The following is a 26256-nucleotide window of genomic DNA, read 5'->3' as shown; positions in this document are numbered from 1 at the left end:
GATACTGAAGCAGTCCTTATACAAATGAAGCAAGACCTAGACCACAAGATATAGGAGCAGAATTAGGCCAATCGGCCCATTGAGTCTGCTCTGCCATTCAATCATGGCTGATATGACCTGGACAATATCCAGGCTTGGGCTGAAAAGTGGCAGTAAAATTTGGGCTACACAAGTGCCAGGCAATGACCATCTCCAACGAGAGGATCAACCTTCACCCCTTGATATTCAGTGGCATTACCATCACTGAATTCCCCCCTTATCAATATCCTTGGGGTCACCACTGACCAGAAATTGAACCCCTTCCACAAACATTCAATACCACCACCAGTGGGGAACAGTAGCAGCTGAGTACCATCTACAAGATGGACTGCAGGAACTTACCGCGGTTCCTTAGGCAACACCTTCCAAACCCACGACGACTACCATCTAGAAGGACAAGAGCAGTAGATACCTGGAAACACCACCACCTGCAAGCTCCCCTCCAAGCTACTCACCATCCAAACTTGGAAATATATCACCATTCCTTCACTGTCACTGTGTCAAAATTCTGGAACTCTCTCCCTAACAGCATTGAGGGCGTACCTGCACCTTAGGGATTGCGGTGGTTCAAGAAGGCAGCAGCTCACCACCACCTTCGAGGGCAATCAGAGATGGACAATAAATGCTGGCCTAGCCAGTGACACCCACATCCCGTAAAAATGAATAAATGGTTTAAAACTCTGAGGTTCAGCAATTGAGTGGTGTGGTTAAGCCTTACAGGCATCTTACAGACTAGCTCCCACAGATGAGACAACATATTGGCCAGAACGCCCAGAGAGTTCACTGCTCTTCTGCGAATAATGCGACGGAAATTTTAAATATCCACCTGAGTCACAAGAGACGGCAGGGACATCCGTTTATCATCCCGCGCGCAGGACCTTTAGAAGTGCAGTAAACGCTTTGCGGCACTATGTCGAAGTTAGAAGCTCAAGTTGTGGACTGCTAATTGAAGGTGGCAGTACCAGCAACAAGTACAGACATGAAAGTGAAGTCAATACAGATAGAATAAAAGACTGATCATCTGGAATAATCTGCTGCTTAAAGCTGCGGACTCAAAACGCATTAAGGAGTGCCAGATGTATTTGGGTGCTGGGCGGGTGCCAATGCTTCAAGCTTTGTCACAATGACTGGCCCTTGGCTTTGCTGCGTTCCTCGAAACACATTTTGATCGGCTGGTGATTCATTAGGTGATTACAAGGATAAGTACATATGCACATCCCACAATCTTTTTATTCATGGGTTGTGAAGGGATCTGGGATGAGAAAATGATATAAAGAACAGCAAGATTGCTCCCCTTGGTGGATTATACATCAAATGACCGAACCCCTTCATACATCATTAGAAATCAACTAATCCTGATAGACTAATCAAATAGACACGGTTGTCCCAGATCCAGTCATCATTCAGGGACAAGTTAAGATAGCTGGGCATCAGTTAATGCTCCACTGCCATACTTGCTGGGGCTTTCCACAGGGCAGCGCTAAATGTAGCCTCAACCAGGCAAGAAGGTTCAGTACAATATGGGATTCTATGGCATAAATACGACTCTGATATAAATTGGAGGATGGACCAGGTAGTGCATCTTGCACCTTCACCCAGCCTGAGCAGGAAATAATGTTGAAAAGGCTTTCACAATAGTCCTTTCTAATGGATTCAGCACACCATTGTACTCTGGCATGGGGAACAATGTGCCTCAAGCCAAATTCTAATCTGCAGCTTTTGACAGACAGTTCAAAGGCAAGTTGGCAATTCTTAGACAGTTCCTTATTTCATTGCATTCCCCACCATCAGGGTGGCACAGTGGTTAGCACTGCTGCCTCTCAGCGCCAGGGACCCGGGTTCGATTCCAGCCTTGGGTCACTGTGTGGAGTTTGCACATTCTCCTTGTGTCTGCGTGGGTTTCCTCCGGGTGCTCCAGTTTGCTCCCACAGTCCAAAGATATGCATGCGGGTTAGGTGGAGTGGCCATGCTAAATTGCCCCTTAGTGTCAGGGGCACTAGCATTTTAGGGTAAATGCATGGAGTTATGGGAATACGGTCTGGGTGGGATTGTGATCGGTGCAAACTCGACGGGCCGAATGGCCTCCTGCTGCACTGTAGGGATTCTATGATTCTATGTCATGAATAATTTCTAGCTTTAAGGCTGTCCATGCCTACTGTCCTACCATTGGCCTGACTTTCCTACATTGCAGCAGTGATTATACTTTAAAAGTACTTCATTGACTGTGAAGCAATTAAAAGAAAGAGGTCACAAAGGTGATACTTACCGGGAGTGTAGCCCCAAGGTTCATAATAAGATGGAAAAACACCAAGATGGCAACCTCGAACAAATTCTTCATAATCCATTGGCAAAAGTGGGCTTGTGGATGACAGAAACTCAGGGTGGAAAACAATCTAGACAATTGAAAAGTAACAGGATTTTGAAACAAGGCAATTATTTGTTTCAGAAAGCATTCCTGAAAATAGCCACACATGGCTTAAGGTACATTTTTTACATAATGTCACAGCAATGTTAATGTTGCAATATTTCACTCGTCAGACCTTGTCCCGACTCTGAAAGACCTTGGGGTTGACTACACCAGTGGGCTGCAGAGCAAGGGGCTGGAGGCACATGAATCAATGCAAGAGATTTTGGACAGGGAGCGAGAGAAATTTCTGGGAATGCTGTGGGGCTGTGAAATTAATTTCAAGGATTAGAATTACAGACAGGAACTGTGTCAGAGAAGCTGTATTGGTAAATGGAGTATAAATATGATTAGGATTTCTTGCTCACTTAGAGGGCAAATATTGTCATGGATTTGAAAGGTGGTTTGTGTTGCAACTTCAATGTATTTGAGTCTTGGACCTTCATGACACCATTTAAAACTTACATGGATGAGAAGCAAGCATCCCTTTGGGACCAGACAGATCAACATCATCTATTATCTGCAGGCTATGGCTGTACAGTTACTGCATTCATGACACATTAAATCATGTATGTGTCCAGTGTCAAGTAAATGCAAGTTCTTTCTTTTCACACAACGTGAAGTCCACTTCTCCCTCGGTGAAATGGCTATTGAACCATCTTCTTTCTGTACTGCTGTTCCCCCCTCACCCCCACACAGGCTTTTCCAATCTTTGGAAAACAAAAATCCTCTCAAGCAATTAAAAGGAAAAAAGGGGGACACAAGGGTTCCAATGCAGCATTTTATTCAATGAAATCAGCTTTTTCTGCCCACCCTACCATTACCTCCACCCACTGCTCCACACCCCCAACAACAGCTTATGCTAAATTGCCCCTTAGCGTCCTGAGATGTGTAGGTTAGAGAGATTAGTGGGGTAAATATGTGAGGTTACGGGGATAGGGCGTGGTGGGATTGTTGTCAGAGTAGACTCAATAAGTTGAATGGCCTCCTTCTGCACTGTAGAGATTCTATGATTCTCAATGACAATGGATAATGTTCAATTGACAAGGTTCAATTCATAGAATCCCTACAGTGCAGGGGAGGCCATTTGGCTCATTGAGTCTGCGCCAATTCTCTGACAGAATATCTTACCCAGGCAATCTCCTGATTCCTGTAACTCCACACATTTACCATGGTTAATCCATCTAACTTAAACATCCTGGGGACACTAAGAGACAATTTAGCATGGCCAATCAACCTAACCTGCACATCTTCAGACAGTGGGAAGAAAACGGAACACCTGGGGGAAACCCACGCAGACACGGGGAGAATGTGCAAACTCCACACAGACAAGACACCCAAGGCTGGAATTGAACCCTGGTCCCTGACGCTGTGAGGCAGCAGTGCTAACCACTGTCACTGTGCCGCTCTTGACTGATCAGCTAGAAGGACAGGAAACATCTAGAATCAAATGTTGCATTCATCCTTTGTTGGGTATGTATGAATTTAAATGACGGTTTTTTAGGATGAGCTGATGGTTTGAGGGTCACAATTATAGGCATGTTTTGTCATCCCCAAGAGGCATACACAATGAATAGGATTCCATAAAGCAGCATTTTTCAAAAAACTTTCCCCTGTCCTGTTGCATACTCATGCAAGTAGCACAAAGTCTAACTCAATGGGATACCGCTGCACAGAGTACTTGCTGAACCTGAGGAATTTAATGAGTGAAGGAATTTAATGTGGTGAGGGAAAAGCTACGGCTTTTACAGAACAAGGAGCGGTTTGAGTGACGGAGCAAGAGACAGCGAGACCTGAAGTCCAGAGGCATTAATTAGGTGTGGAAAGCAAGTGGATCAACTGGTGAGTTTTAAGGCTTCTTTAGTCTCCAACCCAGAGCAGTAGTTTGAACTAGGACCAGGGAAGTATGTGCCGTATTAAACATGGCATGGTGGTAGTGCCAGGGACACAGGTTCGATTCCCGGCTTGGGTCACTTGTCTATGTGGAGTCTGCACATTCTCCCCGTGTCTGCGTGGGTTTCCTCCAGTTTCCGCCAACAGTCCTAAAGACGTGCTGGTTAGGTGCGTTGGCCATGTTAAATTCTCCCTCGGTGTAATCGAACAGACGCCAGAGTGTGGAGACTAGGGAATTTTCACAGTAACTTAATTGCAGTGTTAACGTAAACCTACTTGTGACACTAATAAATAAACTTTAACCAGTTAAACTACTTCAAAAAACAGAAAACTGTTGAATAAAGACTTTAATTAATTAAAATCAATAGAATAAGACTAGTCCGAGATATAGGAGAGCAGCTCTTGTGTCTGGGCTAATGATTGTAGTTGTTTACGGTCAGTGAGACCATCCTGAGCATAGCATCTTCAGGAGATGTCTCCAATCTCTCCAGTTCAGAGTCATTCGGTTGGAGGGCAAGTTGGAGAAGCTCCAACACCAAGGGGAGGGGAGGAAGGAGTTTTTGGACAGTTCCATCCAGAATATAGTCACATCCCAGAGGAAAACACAGGTTTAGGAAAGGGAGTCAGTGCCAGGGAGCACAGTAGTAGAGATAAGGAGAGGTTGGGATGGAGGGCCAGCAGGCACTGATCCAACAGGTACAATGTACTGGCTTCCTATCAGGTCAGAAAGAAACATTGAGGGAGGGCAGCCAGAATGCAGAGCAAGACATGGTGGCAAAGGCAGCTGTCCAGGTTGGGGAAAGAACAGAATAGAAATGTGATAACAGTAGAGGATTATGCTTCAGAGGAGAAAACAGTCTCCTCTGGAGCCAAGAATGAGTGTCCTGAAGGATATGTTGCCTGCCCAGTGTCAGGGTAAAAGGATAGCTGGAGATGAACATGGAAAGGGAGGAAATAAATCCAGTTGACATGGTCCATGTTGGAACAATAAACAGAGAAAGGAAGAGGGAAGCAATCCCACTGCAAGAATATCAGGAGCCAGGCTCAAAAAACATAGAATCCCAGGGCAAATAATCTCTGGATTATTGCCCGAGCCACATGCAGACTGACATAGGAGCAAGCGGCACTGATCCGGAGAACTTACTCATGTCTTATTGGCTGGAGTGCAAAAGAGGGGTTCCTATTCAGGGTGTACTAATACCGGTTCTGTGATAGGAAGGAACTGTGCTGATGGGATGGCTCCCGTGTCCTAGCTGAAAGGACAGGTAAGGGGATGGAAAAAGGTTCTATAAGGGGATTGTCAGTGTAGCGATTTACAACAGATGCTGCATACGTAGAACAGGGTATGGGAATGTAGGAAAGATTTTCTTTAAAGTTTAAAGTTTTTTTTATTGTCACAAGTAGCTTTACATTCACACTGCAATGAAGTTACTGTGAAAATCCCCTAGTCACCACACTCCGGTGCCTGTTTGGGTCAATGCACCTAACCAGCACGTCTTTCAGACTGTGGGAGGAAACTGGAGCACCTGTAGGAAACCAAAGTAAGGGAGCATATTAATGAAATGGGGATAAGTAGAGGAAGTCTCAAAAGATGGTTAAGCATAAAGGGAAGGGAAATCCTATTAAAAATGAGTCAAGATGTCAGTAGAGCAATGCACACAGTGTCTGTAACAAAAGAGAACTAAAGGGAAAATAATGTTTGACAATCTTATTAATTTTTGGGAGAGGTAAGAGAGTGTAAGCAATGTTCATCCAGTAGATGGGGTTTCTCCGAATTTTCAACAACCTTCAATGAGATGCCTCATATTAGACTAATGAATAAGATCAGAAAACGTGGCTTCAGGGGATAAGTGGCAGAATGGATTGGTGGCTAACTTCAAGACAAAGCAGAGAGTGGGAAAGGAGGGAAGTGCAGTTCCACAGGGATCAATGCAGGAACCACTGCTATCCACAATTAACATTAATCATTTGGACTTTGGAATCAAAAACAATATTTCTAAATTTGCGATGACACCAAATTGTGTGGAGAGTGGGAGGTGGGGGTGGTGTGGTGGATAGTCAATAGTGAGAAGGACTGCAACAAGTTACAAGATGACATCAATACATTTCCAGAATTGGGAAAATTAAGTTCAATGCATAAATGTGAGGGAATACAACTTGGTTGGAAGAATGGGGAGGTCACACTGCTTACAGCGTGAGAGACTAGCTGGAAGGAATTCTCAGAGAATCACAGAATTCCTATAGTGTAGAATGAGGCCATTCAGCCCATCAAGTCTGCACTGACTCTCCAACAGAGCATCTTACCTAGGTCCACCCTTCTGTCCCATCCCCATAACCCCACACATTTATCCCACTAATCCCCCTAACCTACACATCTTGGGACACCAAGGGAGAATTTAGCATGGCCAATCCAATTACCCTGCACATCTTTGGACTGTGGGAAGAAACTGGAGCACCTGGAGGAAACTCATGCAGACACTAGGAGATCGTGCAGACTCCAGACAGCCAGTCATCCAAGGCTGGAACTGAACCTGGGTCCCTGTCGCTGTGAGGCAGCAATGCTAACCACTTGCTGCCCAATCATTGGTAAGTTGTACCACAGATTAGCAAATCCATTTAAAAAAAGGCAGACCAAGCACAAGGTTTTATTTCTGGAACGATAGAATTAAAAAATAGGAAAGTTACGCTAAAGGCATTGATCCTCAGTTAGATCACACCTACACTACTGTGTGCAGTTCAGTTTGCCATATTATAAAAATGATGTAGTTGCACTGGAGAGGGTGAAGAGAATATTTACAAGAAAGATATGTAGAGGGACAGGTAGTATTGAGGAACTGGGGAGGCTGCAGAATGATTTGGACAGGCTGGGAGAGCGGTAAAGAAGTGGCAGATGGAATACAATGTGGGAAAGTGTGAGGTTATGCACTTTTGTAGGAAGGATAGAGGCGTAAACTATTTTCTAAATGGGGAAAGGCTTTGGAAATCTGAAGCACAAAGGGACGTGGGAGTCCTGGTTCAGGACTCTCTTAAGGTTAACATGCAGGTTCAGTTGGCAGTTAGGAAGTCAAATTCAATGTTGGCACTCATTTCTAGAGGGCTAGAATACAAGAGCAGGGATGTACTGCTGAGGCTGTACAAGGCTCTGGTCAGACCCCATTTGGAATATTGTGAGCAGTTTTGGGCCCCATACCAAAGGAAGGATGTGCTGGCCTTGGGTGGGTTCCAGAGGAGGTTCACAAGAATGATCCCAGGAATGAAAGGTTTGCCATTGAGACGTGGTTGAGGAGTCTGGGTCTATACTCTTTGCGTATAGAAGGATTGGGTGGAATCTAATTGGAAATTACATGTCTGCATGGGTTTCCTCCGGGTGCTCCAGTTTCCTCCCACAGTCCAAAGATGTGCGGGTTAGGTGGATTGGCCATACTAAATTGACCCTTAGTGTCAGGGGGACTAGCTAGGGTAAATGCATGGGGTTAAGGGGATAGGGCCTGGGTGGGACTCAATGGGCTGAAGGGCCTCCTTCTGCACTGTAAAATTCTATGAGTGAAAGATAGAATTAGAGGGTGTGCTGGGGACAGCTTGCAAGATGTTGCCACGCTCCCCTATATTGGGCTGAATGGCCTGTGCTTACGTTATATATTCTATATTGGGCTCAATGACCAGTGTCTGTGTCATATATCCTGTCCTATATAATTCAGACTATCTTCACACATTCATGTATGTGTTGGGAAGGTAATATTCAGGGCTGGTTTTGAGCAGTTTGCTTTTTTAAAGTCAATTCGATTTTGCTGATTTTCTAGGTTGACAGATGTGATATAGTTATTTCTGTGTGGAGACAGACAACTGTAGAGCAACTGCATATTAACTAAAACCCCTGTATAAAATAAAGAATTGATTAGTGACTCCAAGCACAGGATACAAGACGGACTTTTTCTCTGCTGAACCAAAGATTTAGAAAGTTGTTAAATATTTGCTGACCTGTATTCAAGAATTTAAATTACCAACAGGGTCAATTTTTTTTGTGCAGTTTATAATCACATAAACTTATGGGTTTTTCGGAAATATCTCATGACTAACTCCATAAAGCTCAGTCGAATCACAACAAAACACAATCAATAACTGTAACTCCCTATTCCCTGATGCAACAACTCTTGAAAGACCACAACATTTAATTGCTCCTGTCCTGCAGGAATACGGTTGGATGAGTAAGAAGTGAACAGTCCAGCCATCCGTACTCAGTTAAACAATAATAGTTCATTGTTATTAAAATAATTAATATCCTCATTCTAACTCATTAAGATATTACTCAACCTATTTTAGTTTTGCTCTCAATTTTTTCCAAATGTATCTTTTCCCCTCTGCTAGGCACTTCACGGACCGAGGTTTATACCACTGGACATTATAGTTATATTGACCTAACTCGAATGATATCTGTCCCAGTCAATAAAGCCAAGAACATCATAATGAATGAATGGATTGACGTGTAAAGCAATGATGGGGAACAACAGCAGACAGCATGCTTGGTTGAGTGTAAATAGATTAATATTCAACACAGCAGGATTAAAAACCTCTACATATTACTTAAGTAATTTCTTTAAGCCATGCTGAAAAGTAATGAATACATTCTGAAAGGTGAACAGTGTGAGATGCTACACTTTATATACACACGCATAGAATTTAACATGGCAAATACACCTAACCAACACTTCTTTGGGCTGTGGGAGGAAGCCAGAGCGGACACGGGGAGAATGTGTAGACTCTGCCCCAAGCCAGGTCCCTGGCGCTGAGAGGCAGCAGTGCTAACCACTGTGCCACTCTCAGGTCACGCATCGTCACAACCAGTTGCAAATTGCATTACCACCCTACTGCGTCATTAGTGCAATGAATTCTTCCTTGTGACTCCTTACTCCTCACTAATCTCTACTAGAGAACATTCAAAGGACAGGCTTAGGCCCCTTCACAGAAAGCAAAAGCTATAAAGATCTAGGAGTGTGTGGCACCTTCGTTGTCCAGGAATATTGGTTTGGGAAGTGGCTGCTTGCCCGCTATCACAGCGGAGAATAACTGCAGCAACATCACACATTAAAACGAGCTAGAAATATCTCTAGATTCAGGTTCTCTCAATGAACAACTTGCACAAGTATGAAACTAATCTGGCTCAAGCCTGGCTGCCAATGAGAAGAAAATTATCCCTAACCTAGAGGGATACACAAGTCCAATTTTAGCCCAAACAATATTTCATTTATCAAGTTTATCAACAAAAAAAAACTTACATTTCCACTGCACATTTCAGGACCTTGGGGTGCCTCAAAATGCTTTACAACCAAGCTGCTGTTGTGAAGTCTAGTTAGTACAGTACTGTGAAGTAACGTGACAGCCAATTTACACACAGCAAGATCCCACAAACAGCAATGTTGAGCATTAAACATTTGCTAGGAAACAGGGAGAACTCCTCTGCTCTGACTTTTTTTTTAGTAATTTGTAGGATATGGGCATTGCTGGCTGGCCAGCATTTATTGCCTGTCCTTAGTTGCCCTTGGAGGGCAGTTAAGAGTCAACCACGTTGCTGTGGCTCTGAATTCACATGTAGGCCAGATCAGGTGAGGATGGCAGATTTCCTTCCCTAAAAGATATTAGTGAACCAGATGGTTTTTCCTACAAACGACAATGGTTTCATAGTCATCAGTAATTCTTAATTCCAGGTTTTTTTTATTGAATTCAAATTTACCAAAAAGAGTGGTGAGCCTGTGGAATTCATTACCACAGGAAGTAGTTGATGCCAAAACATTGAATGTATTCAAGAGGTGGCTTGATATAGCACTTGGGGCAAACGGGATCAAAGGTTATGGGGAGAAAGCAAATTTGCCATGGCGGGATTCGAACCCAGGTCCCAAGAACACTAGGTGAGTTTCTGGATTAATAGTCTAGCGATAATACCCACTAGTCCATTGCCTCCCCGACTAGTATCATAGGACTGTTTATGACCACTTGAGGGGACAGCTATCTTCCGTTAACATTTTATCTGAAAGATTTACAGTGTAGAAGGAGGCCATTCAGCCCATCGTGACCACACCGGCCAAAAGAGAGAAAAATTGAATTGCTCATTTCAATCCAACTTTCCAGCACCTGGTCTGTACCCTTGCAGGTTACAGGACTTCAGATGCAGATACGCCATTGATTCCTACAATGCAGAATATGACCATTTGGCCCATCAAGTCTGCACCAACTCTCCAAAAGAGCATCCCACCCAGACCCTCCCCTCTGCCTTATCCCCATAACTCCACACATTTACCAAGGCCAATTCACCTCCACATCTTTGGACATTAAGGGGCAATTTAGTCTGGCCAATCCACCTAACCTGCATATCTTTGGACTGTGGGAGGAAACCGGATCACCCGGATAAAACCCACACAGACACGGAGAGAACGTGCAAACCTCTCTCAGTCACCCGAAGCTGGAATTGAACCTAGATCCCTGGCGCTGTGAGACAGCAGTGCTAACTGTTGTGCTGCGGTGCCATCCAGATAAAGAATAAAGGTAACAGGAACAGGCCCTTTGGCTCTCCGAGCCTGTGTCGATCACGATGCCCTAACTAAACTACCAAAAAAACCTTCTGTCCTTACTCAGACCATATCTCTCTATCCCCTCCCTATTCATGTACCCATTCAGATGCCTCTTAAATCCAGGTACCTGACAGAGGAGTTGAGCTTTTCAGCCTCAACCACCAATTTAGGCAGTGAATTCCAAATGCCACCACCCTCTGGGTGAAAAGAATTACTCTCATGTCCCCTCTAATCCTTTGACCAATCACTTCAAATCTATGCTACCTGGTAAATGACCCCTCAGCTCAAAGAAACAAGTCTTTCCGGTCTACCCTTTCCAGGGCCCTCATACAGTACCTCCGACAGTGCAGCATTCCTGCAGCGTGCCACTGGAGTAATAACGACTAGATTTGTTTGTTCAGTCTTTGAAGTGGGGCCTGAACCCAAAGCCTCCTGATTCAGAGGTGAAGGAGTGCAACCACAGCTGATTTAACAGGGACTGGGATGAATACAGCTGACAAAAAAAGAGTCCATGGGACACAACAATGTTAACAGTGCTGGGACCAGGCAGCATCTCTGTGGAAAGCAACTAGCTGGTCTGGAAGAATAGTAACAAATGCAGAAGCTTTCCCATTATTCAGAGACTGATTTTTCAGCAATTGAGAGCTGGCAACTGAATACTGAATAACAGAGCAAACATCTACTTATTCAAAATTGCCATGATCTCGGCATGTGCAATGACTGACAGATTGGCTCTCCATTGACGCAACTACAAACATGGGATAACCTGGCGGTAGGTCATTAATTTGCAGCAGTTAGCTTGCCGTTGGGTATAAAGGCCAGTTAGAGAAAATCTCCATTACAAGAGAGGAAGTGTTAGGTTTTTTAGGGAACATTAAAACTGACAAAGCCCCAGGGCCTGATGGCATCTATCCTCGACTGCTCAGGGAGACGAGAGATGAAATTGCTGGGCCTCTGACGGAAATCTTTGTCGCTTCTTTGGACACGGGTGAGGTCCCTGAGGATTGGAGGATAGCGAATGTGGTCCCGTTGTTTAAGAAGGGTAGCAGGGATAACCCAGGAAATTATAGGCCGGTGAGCTTGACGTCCGTGGTAGGGAAGTTGTTGGAGAGGATTCTTAGAGACAGGATGTATGTGCATTTAGAATGGAACAATCTCATTAGTGACAGACAGCATGGTTTTGTAAGAGGGAGATCGTGCCTTACAAATTTGGTGGAGTTTTTTGAGGAAGTGACAAAAACGGTTGATGAAGGAAGGGCCGTGGATGTCGTCTATATGGATTTCAGTAAGGCATTTGACAAAGTCCCACATGGCAGATTGGTTAAGAAGGTTAAGGCTCATGGGATACAAGGAGAAGTGGCTAGATGGGTGGAGAACTGGCTTGGCCATAGGAGACAGAGGGTAGTGGTCGAAGGGTCTTTTTCCGGCTGGAGGTCTGTGACCAGTGGTGTTCCGCAGGGCTCTGTACTGGGACCTCTGCTATTTGATATATATGTAAATGATTTGGAAGAAGGTGTAACTGGTGTAATCAGCAAGTTTGCGGATGACACGAAGATGGGTGGAATTGCGGATAGCGAAGAGCATTGTCGGGCAATACAGCAGGATATAGATAGGCTGGAAAATTGGGCGGAGAGGTGGCAGATGGAGTTTAATCCGGATAAATGCGAAGTGATGCATTTTGGAAGAAATAATGTAGGGAGGAGTTATACAATAAATGGCAGAGTCATCAGGAGTATAGAAACACAGAGGGACCTAGGTGTGCAAGTCCACAAATCCTTGAAGGTGGCAACACAGGTGGAAAAGGTGGTGAAGAAGGCATATGGTATGCTTGCCTTTATAGGATGGGGTATAGAGTATAAAAGCTGGAGTCTGATGATGCAGCTGTATAGAACGCTGGTTAGGCCACATTTGGAGTACTGCGTCCAGTTCTGGTCGCCGCACTACCAGAAGGACGTGGAGGCATTGGAGAGAGTGCAGAGAAGGTTTACCAGGATGTTGCCTGGTATGGAGGGTCTTAGCTATGAGGAGAGATTGGGTAGACTGGGGTTGTTCTCCTTGGAAAGACGGAGAACGAGGGGAGATCTAATAGAGGTATACAAGATTATGAAGGGTCTAGATAGGGTGAACAGTGGGAAGCTTTTTCCCAGGTCGGAGGTGACGATCACGAGGGGTCACGGGCTCAAGCTGAGAGGGGCGAAGTATAACTCAGACATCAGAGGGATGTTTTTTACACAGAGGGTGGTGGGGGCCTGGAATGTGCTGCCAAGTAAGGTGGTGGAGGCAGGCACGCTGACATCGTTTAAGACTTACCTGGATAGTCACATGAGCAGCCTGGGAATGGAGGGATACAAACGATTGGTCTAGTTGGACCAAGGAGCGACACAGGCTTGGAGGGCCGAAGGGCCTGTTTCCTGTGCTGTACTGTTCTTTGTTCTTTGGGAGCGTGTAGTTCAACAGTTGGTGAGTGGGGTGAACGAATCCAGAACCAGGGGTCACAATCACCTCCATCCTAAATGGTAGACCATTTAGGACAGAGGCGAGGAGACATTTCTTCACCCAAAGAGTGGTGAGCCTGTGGAATTCATTACCACAGGAAGTAGTTGATGCCAAAACATTGAATGTATTCAAGGGGGCAGCTTGATATAGCACTTGGGGAAAATGGGATCAAAGGTTATGGAGAGAAAGCAGGACTGGGCTATTGAGTTAGGCGACCAGCCATTATTGTGATGTATAGGCTCGAAGGGCTGAATGGTCTCCTCCTGCTCCTATCTTCTATGTTTCTACGTTAAGAGAATTAGGCCAGAATTATTCGGCCGTTCACACCTCTCCGGTCCCACCAGTGGTGCACCCCCGCCACAGGTTTCCCTGCAGCATGGGGTAGTATCAATAGGAATTCCCATCAATAGCGGCAGGACCAGATGATCCCAGCGAATAGCACACTGCAGCTTACCACTGAGAAAAACAGTGAGGGGAGGCCAAAGAATCTCACCTTTAATTTCCTTATTGTTTCACTCCAATGCATGATTTACTGCACACACACTATTTGAATAAAGACTATTTAACCAGGCCCCACCACTCAAAAAAATTTATACAAGCAACAAGACATTCTCATCCATTTTTCTTAGAGCAACCCAAAATACACCAGCTCCTGCAGCTGTGTGTTCCCATCCAGGGAATAGCTCAGGAGGGGCAGGTTGGCAGCCTGCCTCCCGGGGGAGGGCAATAAAGGGAGTGTAAGTGTAAATTGTTGGCCAGCAAGTTGTGTGTTGTTTTTGCTCCATCTGACACCAATACCTGGTGGAAAGGCCGTTCAAAACTTGCACTGCACATTGAGCCAAACAGCGCTTCTGATTCAACAGCTTGTGTCATGGCGATAGAAGTTTTTCTGAACATTAACCTGCATGGTAGGAAAGGACCAAGACGCAGCTGTAGGAACCCCAAAAGACCCATCACAAGTAAAGCTGGTAACCCAACTTCACGTCTGTAGATTTACATAAGCAGTCATTCCGACCATGGAAGCTGCAGCATTATCTCCCGCCATTGGCTAATGCAATTTCATTTTGAAGACATAGATAAGAGGGAGGACAACAATGCTCAGAAGCAAGGCTCATAAAGCACTAACGCTGGCTCCGTAATCAATGCATTCTCACCTGTGAAGAGAAGGTAAAATGCGTACCTTGACCCGGTCAGCCCGATTGTTGAACAGCCCGATTCTTCTGATGGTGCTGAGGATGGGGTCATTGCTGTCATCGAGCATGTTGTGCGTGGTCACCGGCGGCAGTGTTTGGCGCTGAGGTCAGTCAGAGTAAAGCTCTAATCAGTGGCTGCAGTAACAGAATGGCTAAACAAAGGCTCAATGCTGCAGGTTGGACATTAAGCTGTATCAAAGTACAAACCCTGGGCAATAAAACAGATGGCAAATCACATCTTCATAGGACACCTCGACATAAACCATGCCAAGACATTAGGGGATTTCACTAGAATCAGTATTCGGAATATAAAAATAGCAGCATCAACTCCAAATCATTAGCATCGTCAAAAATGGTTCTGAACAGGAATGGGACTTATTGAAAATGGAAATATATTCAGATATTCCAGGGTAGGGTAAAAAGTTAGAAAGAACAAGCTACCCATTTTATTTCTCCCTTCAACTTCAGAAAAATTCCTCTCCCAATACAGTTGAAACTTTCAAGACAAAACAGCAGATTAATGTCTGATAACTTTTACCCATGGATTAAAGGTGGGTATATATAGGGTTGAGATACAGATCAGTGATGATCTAACTGAACAGTGGAACAGGTTCAAGGGGCTGAATGGCCAACACCTGTTCCAGCGTGATATACTTTCGCAGGCTGAGTCCCTTTATTCAGTTTGAAAATGCAAGCAGTGTGATGGATTGAAATGTAGGCCTAATTAGTGCTTTGTGATGTTAAAAGAACAATCCAAGCTGCAATTTTTAAACATTAAAATAAATGCATGTGCATTTGTTGCACTGGCTAAATCAGTGAGATCTGCTGGATCTAAAATTATAACCAAACACCATCCACACGATTCTTCCTCTCCACAGAGAACATTCACTCACTAGGTTTCAACAAAAAGGTTTCAATTCCTCCCTTGAAAATTACAAAATTATAAAAAGCCTTCATTAGATACCCAAGGATATTCTGAATAATTTATTAAAATAATTTTCAATCTATATGCAGGTATAAAGGTTATCCTACTTCCAAACGTACCTGAGTTGCATAGATGGCTCTTTTCATTATGGTCGAGTCATCGCGATCAAAGATCTTGTTCATATCTGGAGTTTCCCCTCTGAAAATTTACAGGATAATTGTAGGGTACTAAACCACAACTTTTACAGATGAACCAAAGAAAGCATTCTTTCTGGTTGTATCACAGCTTGGTATGGCTCCTGCTCTGACCAAGACGGCAAGAAACTACAAAGATTTAGACTTACAAAAGGCTTTTGACAGACTACTTTCTAAAGTTAAAACACATGGGATTGCAGGTAGTGTCTTGACATGGAGAGAAAGCAAAGAGTTGGCATAAATGGGTCTTTTTCTGATTGGTAGTCAGTGGCTCGTGGAATGCCATAGGGATCTTCATTAGGACCCGAACTGTTCACATTATATATTGAATGATCTGGAAGAGGGAACTGAATTTGCAGATAACACAGTTGGGTGGGAGGGTGAGCTGTGAAGAGGATGCAGAAATGCTTCAGTGTGATTTGGACAGGCTGAGTGTGGGGGCATATGCAGGGCAGATGCAGTATAATGTGGATGAACGCGAGGTTATCCACTTTGGTAGCAATAATAGGAAGGCAGATTATTACTTGAATGGGTGTAAATTGAGAGAGGTGGATCTTGTTATCCTTGTGCATCAGTCGCTGAAAGCGCGCAGGGACAGCAGGCAGTAAAGAAGGCAAATGGTATGTTGGCCTTCATAGCGAGAGGATTTGAATATAGGGATGTTTTGCTGCAATGTATAGGGTGTTGGTGAGGCCACATGTGAAGTATTGTATGCAGTTTTGGTGTCCTTATCTGAGGAAGGATTCCTTGCTATAGAGAGAGTACAGTGAAGGTTTACCCCAGGCTGATTCCTGGGATGGCAGGTCTGTCAAATGAGGAGAGACTAAGTTGGTTAGGTTTATATTCACTGGAGTTTAGAAGAGTGGAGAGGGGATCTCATAGAAACGTATAAAATTCCAACAGAGTTAGACAGGGTAGATTCAGAAAGAATGTTCCCAAATGGTGGGGGAGTCCAGAACTAGGGGTCATAGTTTGAGGATAGACGGTAAACCTTTTAGGACTGAGGTGAGGAGAAATTTATTTTGGGGGGGGGGGTGGGGGGAGGCTGTGTGGGGAACCTGCCTCTCATCCATTGACTCTGTCTACACTTCCCGCTGCCTTGGAAAAGCAGCCAGCAAAATCAAGGACCCCAACTCTCTTCCACCTTCTTCCATTGGGAAAAAGATACAAAAGTCTGAGATCACGTACCAACTGACTCAAAAACAGCTTCTTCCCTGCTGCCATCAGACCTTTGAATGGATCTACCCTATATTAAGTTGATCTCTCTCTGGACCCTAGCTATGACTGTAACAATACATTCTGCACTCTCTCTCCTTTCCTTCTCTATGAACGGTATGCTTTGTCTGTAGAGGGTGTAAGAAACAATACTTTTCACTGTATACTAATACATGTGACAATCAAATCAAAGAAATGAAGCAGATCAAAACAATTTTTGTGTAGCTGTTACAGTTTCACACAAAGTTACCCACTTCCTACGTTTCTAATCTCTGGAAAAGAAAGATGAATGCACAGAATGAGGCCATTTGACCCATTATGTCGACACATTGAGCTTAGTCACATTTTTTGCAAACCACTAAAGCATCTTCTAGTAGTTGATCATATTCCTTTATAAGTTTCACAAAAACTCGCTGCAGAGCAGAAAAGGCACACATCAGTCTCTATCCATTGTGACCCAATCCCCTTTCTGTACTGTAGGGTTTCTATGATTTCTATGACAACATCAGCAAATTTGATAATGGCATTGATTGCAAATAAATCAGGCAATAGGTTTGTGTTGATATAAAATAATTCAATACAATTTGAAAACCTCTCTCTCCTAATCTGCAGCGATCACTCCCTCCCAGACACCCTGGTACACTCCTCCATCACCCCCAATGCCTCATCCCTTTTCCATGGCACAAAGAACAAAGAAAATTACAGCACAGGAACAGGCCCTTCGGCCCTCCAAGCCTGCACCGACCATGCTGCCCGATTGAACTAAAGCCCCCTACCCTTTCGGTGACCATATCCCTCTATTCCCATCCTATTCACGTATTTGCCAAGACGCCCCTTAAAAGTCACTATCGTATCTGCTTCCACTACCTCCCCCAGCAGTGAGTTCCAGGCACCCACCATCCTTTGTGTAAAAAATCTGCCTCATACATCTCCTTTAAACCTTGTCCCTCACGCCTTAAACTTGTGCCCCCCGAGTAATTGACTTTTCCACCCTGGGAAAAAGCTGACTATCCACTCTGTCCATGCCCCTCAATCTTGTAGACTTCTATCAGGTCGCTCTCAACCTCCGTCGCGCCAGTGAGAACAAACCAAGTTTCTCCAACCTCTCCTCACAGCTAAAGCCCTCCATACCAGGCAACATCCTGGTAAATCTATTTTGTACCCTCTCACCTTTCCATGCAATCGCAAAGGTGCAGGTGCTGCAGCTTCTATGTCCTCCCTCCTTACTGTCCAAAGCCCTGAATACTCCTTTCAGATGAAGCAACATTCCACCTGCACTTTGTTCAAATTGATCAACTGTATTCACTGCTCCCAATACGGTCTCCGCTACATTGGGGAGACTAAACGCGGACTAAATGGCCACTTTGCGGAACACATTTGCTCAGTCTGCAAGCATGACCCCAAGTTTCCTGTCGCTTGCCCTTTTAACTCAGCACCTTACTCTCATGTCCACATGTACGTCCTTGACCTGCTGCAATACTCCAGTGAGAGTAGCTGCAACCTGGCAAAGCAGCATCTCATCTTCAGGTTAGGCACGTTGCAGCCCTAGGGACTCTACGTGGAATTCAGACTGTGTCCCTTCTCCTTCATCTTAGACCCCTTTCTAAAAATATCCCATACATATTTCCTTAATGCAACCCCCCCCCCAACCCCTGTCTTTTGTTCTTTAAGTTTGTACCCTTTGTTGCAATCTCTCAGTTCTAACACATTCTTCCTTCCTTCAGTTCCAAAGAAGAGTCATAGGACTCCAAATGTTAACTCTGTTTCTCTCCTAATAGATTATTTTAAAGTTTATTTATTAGTCACAAGTACACTTGCATTAACGTCCGAAGCAATGAAGTTACTGTGAAAATCCCCTAGGTGCCACACTCCAGCACCTGTTTGGGTACACTGAGGGAGAATTTAGCATAGCCAGCACCTAACCAGCATGTCTTTCGGATTGCGGGAGGAAACCAGAACACCCGGAGGAAACCCACGCAGACAGGGGGAGAATGTGTAGACTCCGCACAGACAGTGACCCAAGCCGGGAATTGAACCCCACCCCCCGGGGCCCTGGTGCTGTGAGGCAGCAGTGCTAACCACTGTGCCGCCCCGATTCTGCCAGATCTGCTGAGTTTTTCAAGCATCATCTGTTCTCACTTCAATACAACTTGTCCCAGCTTTACTGTGTTCATTTGTACTACATATTCAAAAGGAAAATTTCATCTCTGGCAAGAATACTGAAAAGTACCAAGGCCGGAATTCTTTGACCATTCGCCGACGGAGAGAACGGAGAATTTAGTGTTCAGCCAAATCTCCATTCACTGCAGCGGAACAGGAGAATCCCGCCCTTTGTCTATGGATAGTACATAAATATTTATTTTTAAACTTTATGCTGAAGCAGCTGAATAACTTACTTTAACAATGCTTCATAAAGTCGCTTTCCAAATTTCTCCTTCACTAAATGGGCAGTATCCCTGCAGGGAAAAATAATGAAATATCTACTGGATGAGTGAGCATTGCCAGTAAACAGTAAAATAGATAAGACAAGCGAATTTACTGTATAGCAAGGAACAATACATAATGTTGGGCCTTAGGGCTGGTGCTCGCAACATTTCACTTGAAAGTTGTTGATACATTAATGTAGAGTTGCAGTCTCAAAAAGTCCAATGGTTACTTCAGGCGTTAAGGCAGCAGGGTAAATTTAAAGGATTCAGTCTGGTGGATGGCCTGAGTTGACTAGAATAAAGATTAGCAAATTAAGTTCAGGGGTCAATAAAATTAATGATCAAAAAATTGGATATATGCAACTAGTGCCTTCGACTTTTGATTCTCTGATCCAAATTTCTACGTGAATCTCTTGAACTCATGACCCTTTTAGGTCCACACTCCATTCAAGAGTTGTAAATGTTGACCATCAATTGATTGTTCCGATAAGTCTGCGTTGAGAAACCGGTTGAAGAATACTTTATCCAAACAGTTTTGACAGACTGGCACTGAGGTCACTGACTATTGTCTAGTAGGCCGACTGAGACATCAAACATGTGTAAACTCAAGCAGGCTACTTAACCGGGGATTGGAGGCTATGGGCAATTATCACCAAAGCAAATCCTGACCTCAAATATCCAGCAACATTCTTTATAGAGAATTAGAAAGCAGGAATCCTTTTCTTCATACTTTTCTTTCCTTGGCTAAGAGCACTGTAGTCTCAGGCACTGTCCTGATTGGCTAAGAGCAGTGTTGTCTCAGCTGATCCCCTGATTGGCTACGAGCTCTGTAGTCTCAGACGCTGCCCTGATTGAGACTAGAGTGCTCTTAGCCAATCAGGACAGTGGCTGAGACTATAGTGCTCTTAGCCAATCAGGGCAGCAGTTGTGACTACAGTGCTCTTAACCAACTGCTGCCCTGATTGAGGTCAGCTACTTTAACACAGATTAACAATGGAACTGGAGCTTTCATGTGGCTCACTTTTGTACGAATGGGTAATTTTAACAACTAAAGCACAGGGAGATCGATATACATAATGCTATCTCTGTCCCCAAGAATCCAATCCGCTCCCAATTGGGCAGCAATAGGGATAATTTTATACAGTGATGAGGTATTTATGGAAAAAGAAATAAGTGTACAATAAGTTCTTGTACTGAATTTAGTCCACGCAGTCCTTCAAAAGTAAAGCAGACTACTAATAATGCAACATTTCTTCTGTAACTAGTTTCAGAGTTTGGAAATAGCTGGAGTTCAATTGAAAGCTGTCTATTAAATGTCAGTAGATGAGTAGTTTAATGAAACTTGATCAAACGGATTGATTTGGGGGGGGAAAAAAATAAAAATCACAATACAAAACCTTAGTTCTAGGTTCTAACTCATCACCACTATAACATATACCCAGAATCTAGATGACGTGAGCATCCACGCATTAGCCTATTCCGGTCCAATAAGTCCAACTCTTGCATCTTCAATCATGGGTGATTGACAGCTCGGACTTGTATAAATGCCAGGAATTGTCCCAAAGCTCTGACGGGATGAGGTATCAAAGCACAACTAGAAGGTCAAAATACAAACTTGTTTCTATGAGAATAAGCTCTTTGTTGTTCCTAAGCTGCTTCCAGGCTGATTTCAATTAGGTTTTAAGTGCTGTGCTGATTCAGCATCTTGCTGTACTATTTAGCTGCCATGAAAAGAGATTAGACCAAATAGTTTTATCATTGGTCTTCATGCGATAGTTCCACTGGAGAGCAACATGCGCTATAAAAACACAAACTAGAAGCAGGAGTAGGCCATTCGGCCCTTCGAGCCTGCTCCGCCATTCATTTTGATAATGTCTGATCATCAAATTCAATATCCTGATTCCCTCCTCTCCCAACATCTCTTGATCCCTTTAGTCCCAAGAGCTTTATCTAATTTCTTCTTGAAATCACACAACATTTTGGCCTCAACTACATTTTGTGATAGTGAATTCTACACATTCACCACCCTCTGGGTGAAGAAATTTCTTATTCCTAAAAGGTTTTATTCCTTATCCTCCAACCATGAGCCCTAGTTCTAGACTCTCTCACCATAAGGAACATTCTTTCTGAATCTACCCTGTTAGAATTTTATATGTTTCCATGAGATCCCCTCATATGACAGACCTGCCATCCCAGGAATCAGCCTGGTAAACCTTTGCTGTACTCCCTCTGTAGCAAGGACATCCTTCCTCAGATAAGGACACCAAAACTGTACACAATATTCCAGGTGTGGCCTCACCAATGCCCTAGACAATTGCAGTAAAACATCTCTATCCCCATACTCAAATCCTCTTGCTATAAAGGCCAACACACCATTTGCCTTCTTTACTGCCTGCTATACCTGCACACTTACTTTCAGCGATTACGTGGTCCATTATGTGGTCATAATGAACAGCACATCATAACTGGGAATTAATTACTAAGCTTGGACATGGAGATCTGATAAAGGTTTTAGTTCATAGGTGATTCAGTCTGTTTATGGGAACCTTCTTCACATTGTGAAGGTGTGACAAAATAAAATCCAAAACAAGTCCCAACTGTAACATTCCATTCAACTCCTTTGGTGTTGAATCACTGCTGTCTCACAGCGCCAGGGACTTGGATTCAATTCTGGCCTTGGGTCACTGTCTGAATGGAGTTTGCACGTTCTCCCCGTGTCTGTGTGGGATTCCTCCGGGTGCTTTGGTTTCCTCCCACAGTCCAAAGATGTGCAGGTTCGGTGCATTGGCCGTGCTAAATTATCTTTTAGTGCCAGGGGGACTAGCTAGGGTAAATACATGGTGTTACAGGGATAGGGCCAGACAGAGATTATTGTTGGTGCAGGCTTGATGGGCTAAATGGCCTCCTTCTGTAGGAATTCTATGATTCTATCAATCAATACATATAGAGGGAAATCTTCCAGCTCTTCACGGCAGCAGGATCTACCGCTTCTGCCGACAGCAAGCGCCCGCCCAAGATTCCTGGCAGAATGGGGTGGAATCTAGTAGGAAGCCAGAGAATCTTGTCTGGAAGTTGGCATTTGAAGCATGGTTCTTACCTGGCCGTTCCTTCAGCTGCCAAAGCTCTGGAATTTCTTTCTGAATTATCTCTACTTCTTTTTCTTCTTTAAAGATGCCCTGCAATACATCCCTCTTTGTCCAAACATTTGGCCATCGTCCCCAACAACTCCTTGCGTGGCTTGGTGTCTCATTTTGATTTGTAATATTCCTGGGAAGCACCTTGGGATGTTTTGTTACTTTAAAAAGGTGCTATTTAAATAGAAGTTGTTGTCGTGTGAAAATAATATCGAGATTATCTGGCAGCTGAACTGGACACCAGCATTCAATGGGCAGAGGAGGCATTTCAGGAGATTTGATCAATTTTTCAACAGAAGAATTCATAAATCATAGAATCCAACAATGCAGAAGGAGGCCATTCGGCCCATCGAGTCTGCACCCACCACAATTCCACCCATCCCCATAATCCCATGCATTCACCCTAACTAGTCCCCCTGACACTAAGGGGCAATTTTAGCATGGCCAATCCACCTAACCCGCACATCTTTGGATTGTGGAAGGAAACCGGAGCATCCGGAGGAAACCCACACAGACACGGAAAGAATGTGCAAACTGCACACAGATAAAAATTACTGTGAAAATCCCCAAGTCACCACACTCCGGCACCTGTTTGGGCACACAGAGGGAGAATTTAGAATGGCCAATGCACCTACGGACTGTGGGAGGAAACCGGAGCACCCGGAGGAAACCCACGCAGACATGGGGAGAACGTACAAACTCCACACAGAGTAACCCAAGCCGGGAATCGAACCTGGGTCCATGGCGCTGTGAAGCAGCAGTGCTAACCACTGTGCCACCATTCAAAAAAAAAATTCATATGAGTTAAAGCAAAGCCTGGGTAGTTTAAAATCCAGCAAATAGCCAGTCGGAGGGGAGGGATGACTTGCTGTCAAACCAAATGGGCCAGCTTGGGCTTCTGATCTAACTACTGGGTGTCAGGTTTGAGAAGTGTTTTTCCTCTGAACCATCGAAGCTTATTGCGATTAATAACACTACGCATTCCTAAAGCAGCAAGAGTCCGTTTCAATGGAGACCACATTCAGGGAATAATGGGATCCGAACTAACCAAGTCCTCAGCAGGGGAAGAAAATTTAGGAAGTAAATCGTCAAACGTCCAACGTGGAGACATGTTAAAGGAAACACTGGAGAGCCGGTGGGAAATCAGCAGCGAGGGACGCACCACAATCTAGGTCAGTTTAGCTCAGTTGGCTCAATAGCTGGTTAGTGATGCAAAGTGATGCCAACAGCACGGGTTCAATTCCTATACCGGCTGAGGTTAATCATGAAGACCCCCCCTCCCCCAACCATGTCCCTTGCCCGAGGTGTGGTGATCCTCAGGTTCAATCACCACCAGTCACAGCCTATGGTCATCTGGGACTGTGTCGAGTTTACCTTTACCAAATCAAGATAGGAGGCCAGATTTCAGTGGAAGTGAACAGTAAGAGAATGCATATTTAGTCCACTCAAGAGAGAGAGTGTGGTTTGTGCAGTCAAAGATAAAAGAAAGAAACGTTTGCCACACAGTAGGTTCCTTAACCAGTTGGTGGAGACTTATTAGAAACATGTTGCTTGCTTACAACCCTAGATGGAAGAGGGGGAAAAATCTCCCAAATCCCTCTGATAATGTCACCACATAATCATGTGACATGCTACACAAAGATGCATCGGTTTACAATACAGAACACTGTTATTCTGCATGCAGTGTGGAAGGATCGAGTTACTATTCTGTTCAAACACATGGTTTCTGCAAAATATAGCAGCTTCTCAATTTCACATCAACTGCCTCTTACCAGAGAGTGTTCATTAACTCTTCCTGGTCACAAGGTCAAGCATGAAGGATTATGATGTCTTGTGTGGGAGAGTTGCCAAATGTAAAGGGACACAAGAGTTCACCAGTGTCAATGCCAATTTGGGCAGCCGTGGAGAGGTGTATGTGATGATTGTTTGATCATGATGGGAGTATTGAATCATTTACTTAGGCCATTAACTGCAGACATATTTTGGCAATTTATATAAATGTGGTAATTATTTTGCATCAACTGTGTGACACAGACAGATTTTATTTGTGCTACAAATGGCATATAAAATAAAAGCCTCTGCAAGTTTATTGCAGAGAGTTGCTATGGTTACGTCTCAGGATGGTGATGGAGCACAGTGGACTCCATCACCATCCTGAACTCTTTTCATCAATTGTCAGTGACTGGTGGGACTATAGAGCCAGTTGTGCTGCAATCTCACGCAACATTTATTTGCACATGAGTTCAGCGATGTTATTGCTGCAAAATTTAACTCTTCCCATTTTAATTGGGCGAATCAGCATTGAGCATTCAAGACAGGGTTATGCAGCGCAACCTAGAATCAGCCTCAGCAAAACAATTGTAGCAGCAGACTATTCAGCCCTGTGTTTTTGTGCTGGCCGTCTGAAATAGCAACTCACCGAGTACCACCCTCCCTCCGTTTCCCCACAAAAATCTTGTGTTCGGATGATTTTAGGAGTTATCTTTTGAAAGCCATGATTAAATCCGCCCCCACCACACTCTTCAGGCAATACATCCAAATCCATTTGCTGTGTTTTGTTTTAAATGTCTTCACCATTGTTTCTTTAGAATCATAGAATCCCTACAGTGCAGAAGGAGGCCCTTCAGCCCATCAAGTCTCTGACGGAGCATCTTATCCAGGTCCTCTCCCCATAACCCCACACATTTGCTACAGCCAATTCACCTAACCTGCACAACTTTGGAGTGTGGGAGGAAACTGGAACACCCAGAGGAAACCCACACAGACACGAGGAGAATGCGCAAACTCCACACAGACAGTGACCCAAGGCCGGAATTGAACCCGGGTCCCTGGCATTGTGAGGCAGCAATGCTAACCACTGTGGCACCCATTCTTCCACCAATGGAAACAGTTTCTCCCCATCTACTTTGCCCAACTCCCTCATGATTTTGAATACCTCCATTAAATTTAAACCTCAGAGCACCCCCAGTTGCATCAGTGTGACATTTGTTTAGCTTCTTGCCCCACTCCACGACCTTCCTTTCTCATGGCATTAATTGATAATCGCTGATGGATGGCTGCCAAGTTCAGGATGGTTGCGCTTAGTAGGCCCATAGCCTCCAGAACAGGATCCAGACTGCCTGGGCTCACTTTATTTCAGACCATTCAGAGGAGACTTTCATCCCATCAATCTGGGCTGCTTTTGAACCAGTGAACAAGTATCCAACTTAATACACCACTCCCGGGGCGGTGGCACAGTAGTTAGCACTGCTGCCTCACAATGCTAGGGACCCAGGTTCAATTCCCTGCTTGGGTGACTGTGTGGAGTTTGCACATTCTCCCTGTGTCTGCGTGGGTTTCCTCCCACAGTCCAAAGATGTGCAAGTTAGGTGGACTGGCTATACTAGTTATCATAGCCGGATAGTTATCATACCCTAGCTTGTCCCCCTTAGTGTCAGGGGGACAAGCTAGGGTAAATGCATGAGGTTATGGGGATAGGGCCTGGCTAGGATTGTGGTTGGCGTAGACTTGATGGGCTGAATGGCCTCCTTCTGCACTGTTACATTCTATGACTCCCATCCCCCAATAAAGTCAACACCAATCCAGTTTTGCTTAAGGATGCCAAGAACCATGAATCAGTGAGGCGTAGTGTGAAGCCTTTACAACCGAATGGAGTTGCGCATGGAATGATCTAGTTTAGTAAAGTTATAGCCCTCTCCAGGGACACCATTCTGACAGATAGTGTGCCGAGTTCTCAAGTACAACAGAAACTTCAAAAATAACACAGGAAAGATC

The 26256-nt window shown here is 44.4% G+C and overlaps 1 protein-coding gene across 2 annotated transcripts in view; it reads right to left on the bottom strand.

Annotated features, from left to right (window-relative positions):
- The window catches only part of gys2 (glycogen synthase 2), a 67656-nt gene that overhangs the window by 4321 nt on the left and 37079 nt on the right, over positions 1 to 26256 (bottom strand). The window contains exons 9-12 of one of the 2 annotated variants that reach the window (XM_078235310.1): positions 19319 to 19378; positions 15633 to 15711; positions 14576 to 14689; positions 2306 to 2432 (exon numbers count right to left, since the gene is read on the bottom strand). In XM_078235310.1, the coding sequence (XP_078091436.1) occupies positions 2306 to 2432; positions 14576 to 14689; positions 15633 to 15711; positions 19319 to 19378 (380 nt within the window). Of the gene's footprint in view, positions 1 to 2305; positions 2433 to 14575; positions 14695 to 15632; positions 15712 to 19318; positions 19379 to 26256 lie in introns of both variants that reach the window. The other variant, XM_078235311.1, reaches the window with a different exon arrangement.

The sequence above is a fragment of the Mustelus asterias genome, chromosome 19 (assembly GCF_964213995.1).
Source record: "Mustelus asterias chromosome 19, sMusAst1.hap1.1, whole genome shotgun sequence".
Lineage (NCBI taxonomy): Eukaryota > Metazoa > Chordata > Chondrichthyes > Carcharhiniformes > Triakidae > Mustelus > Mustelus asterias.
Note: the sequence above shows the minus strand (reverse complement) of the source record. Positions and strands in the feature narration are given on the sequence as shown.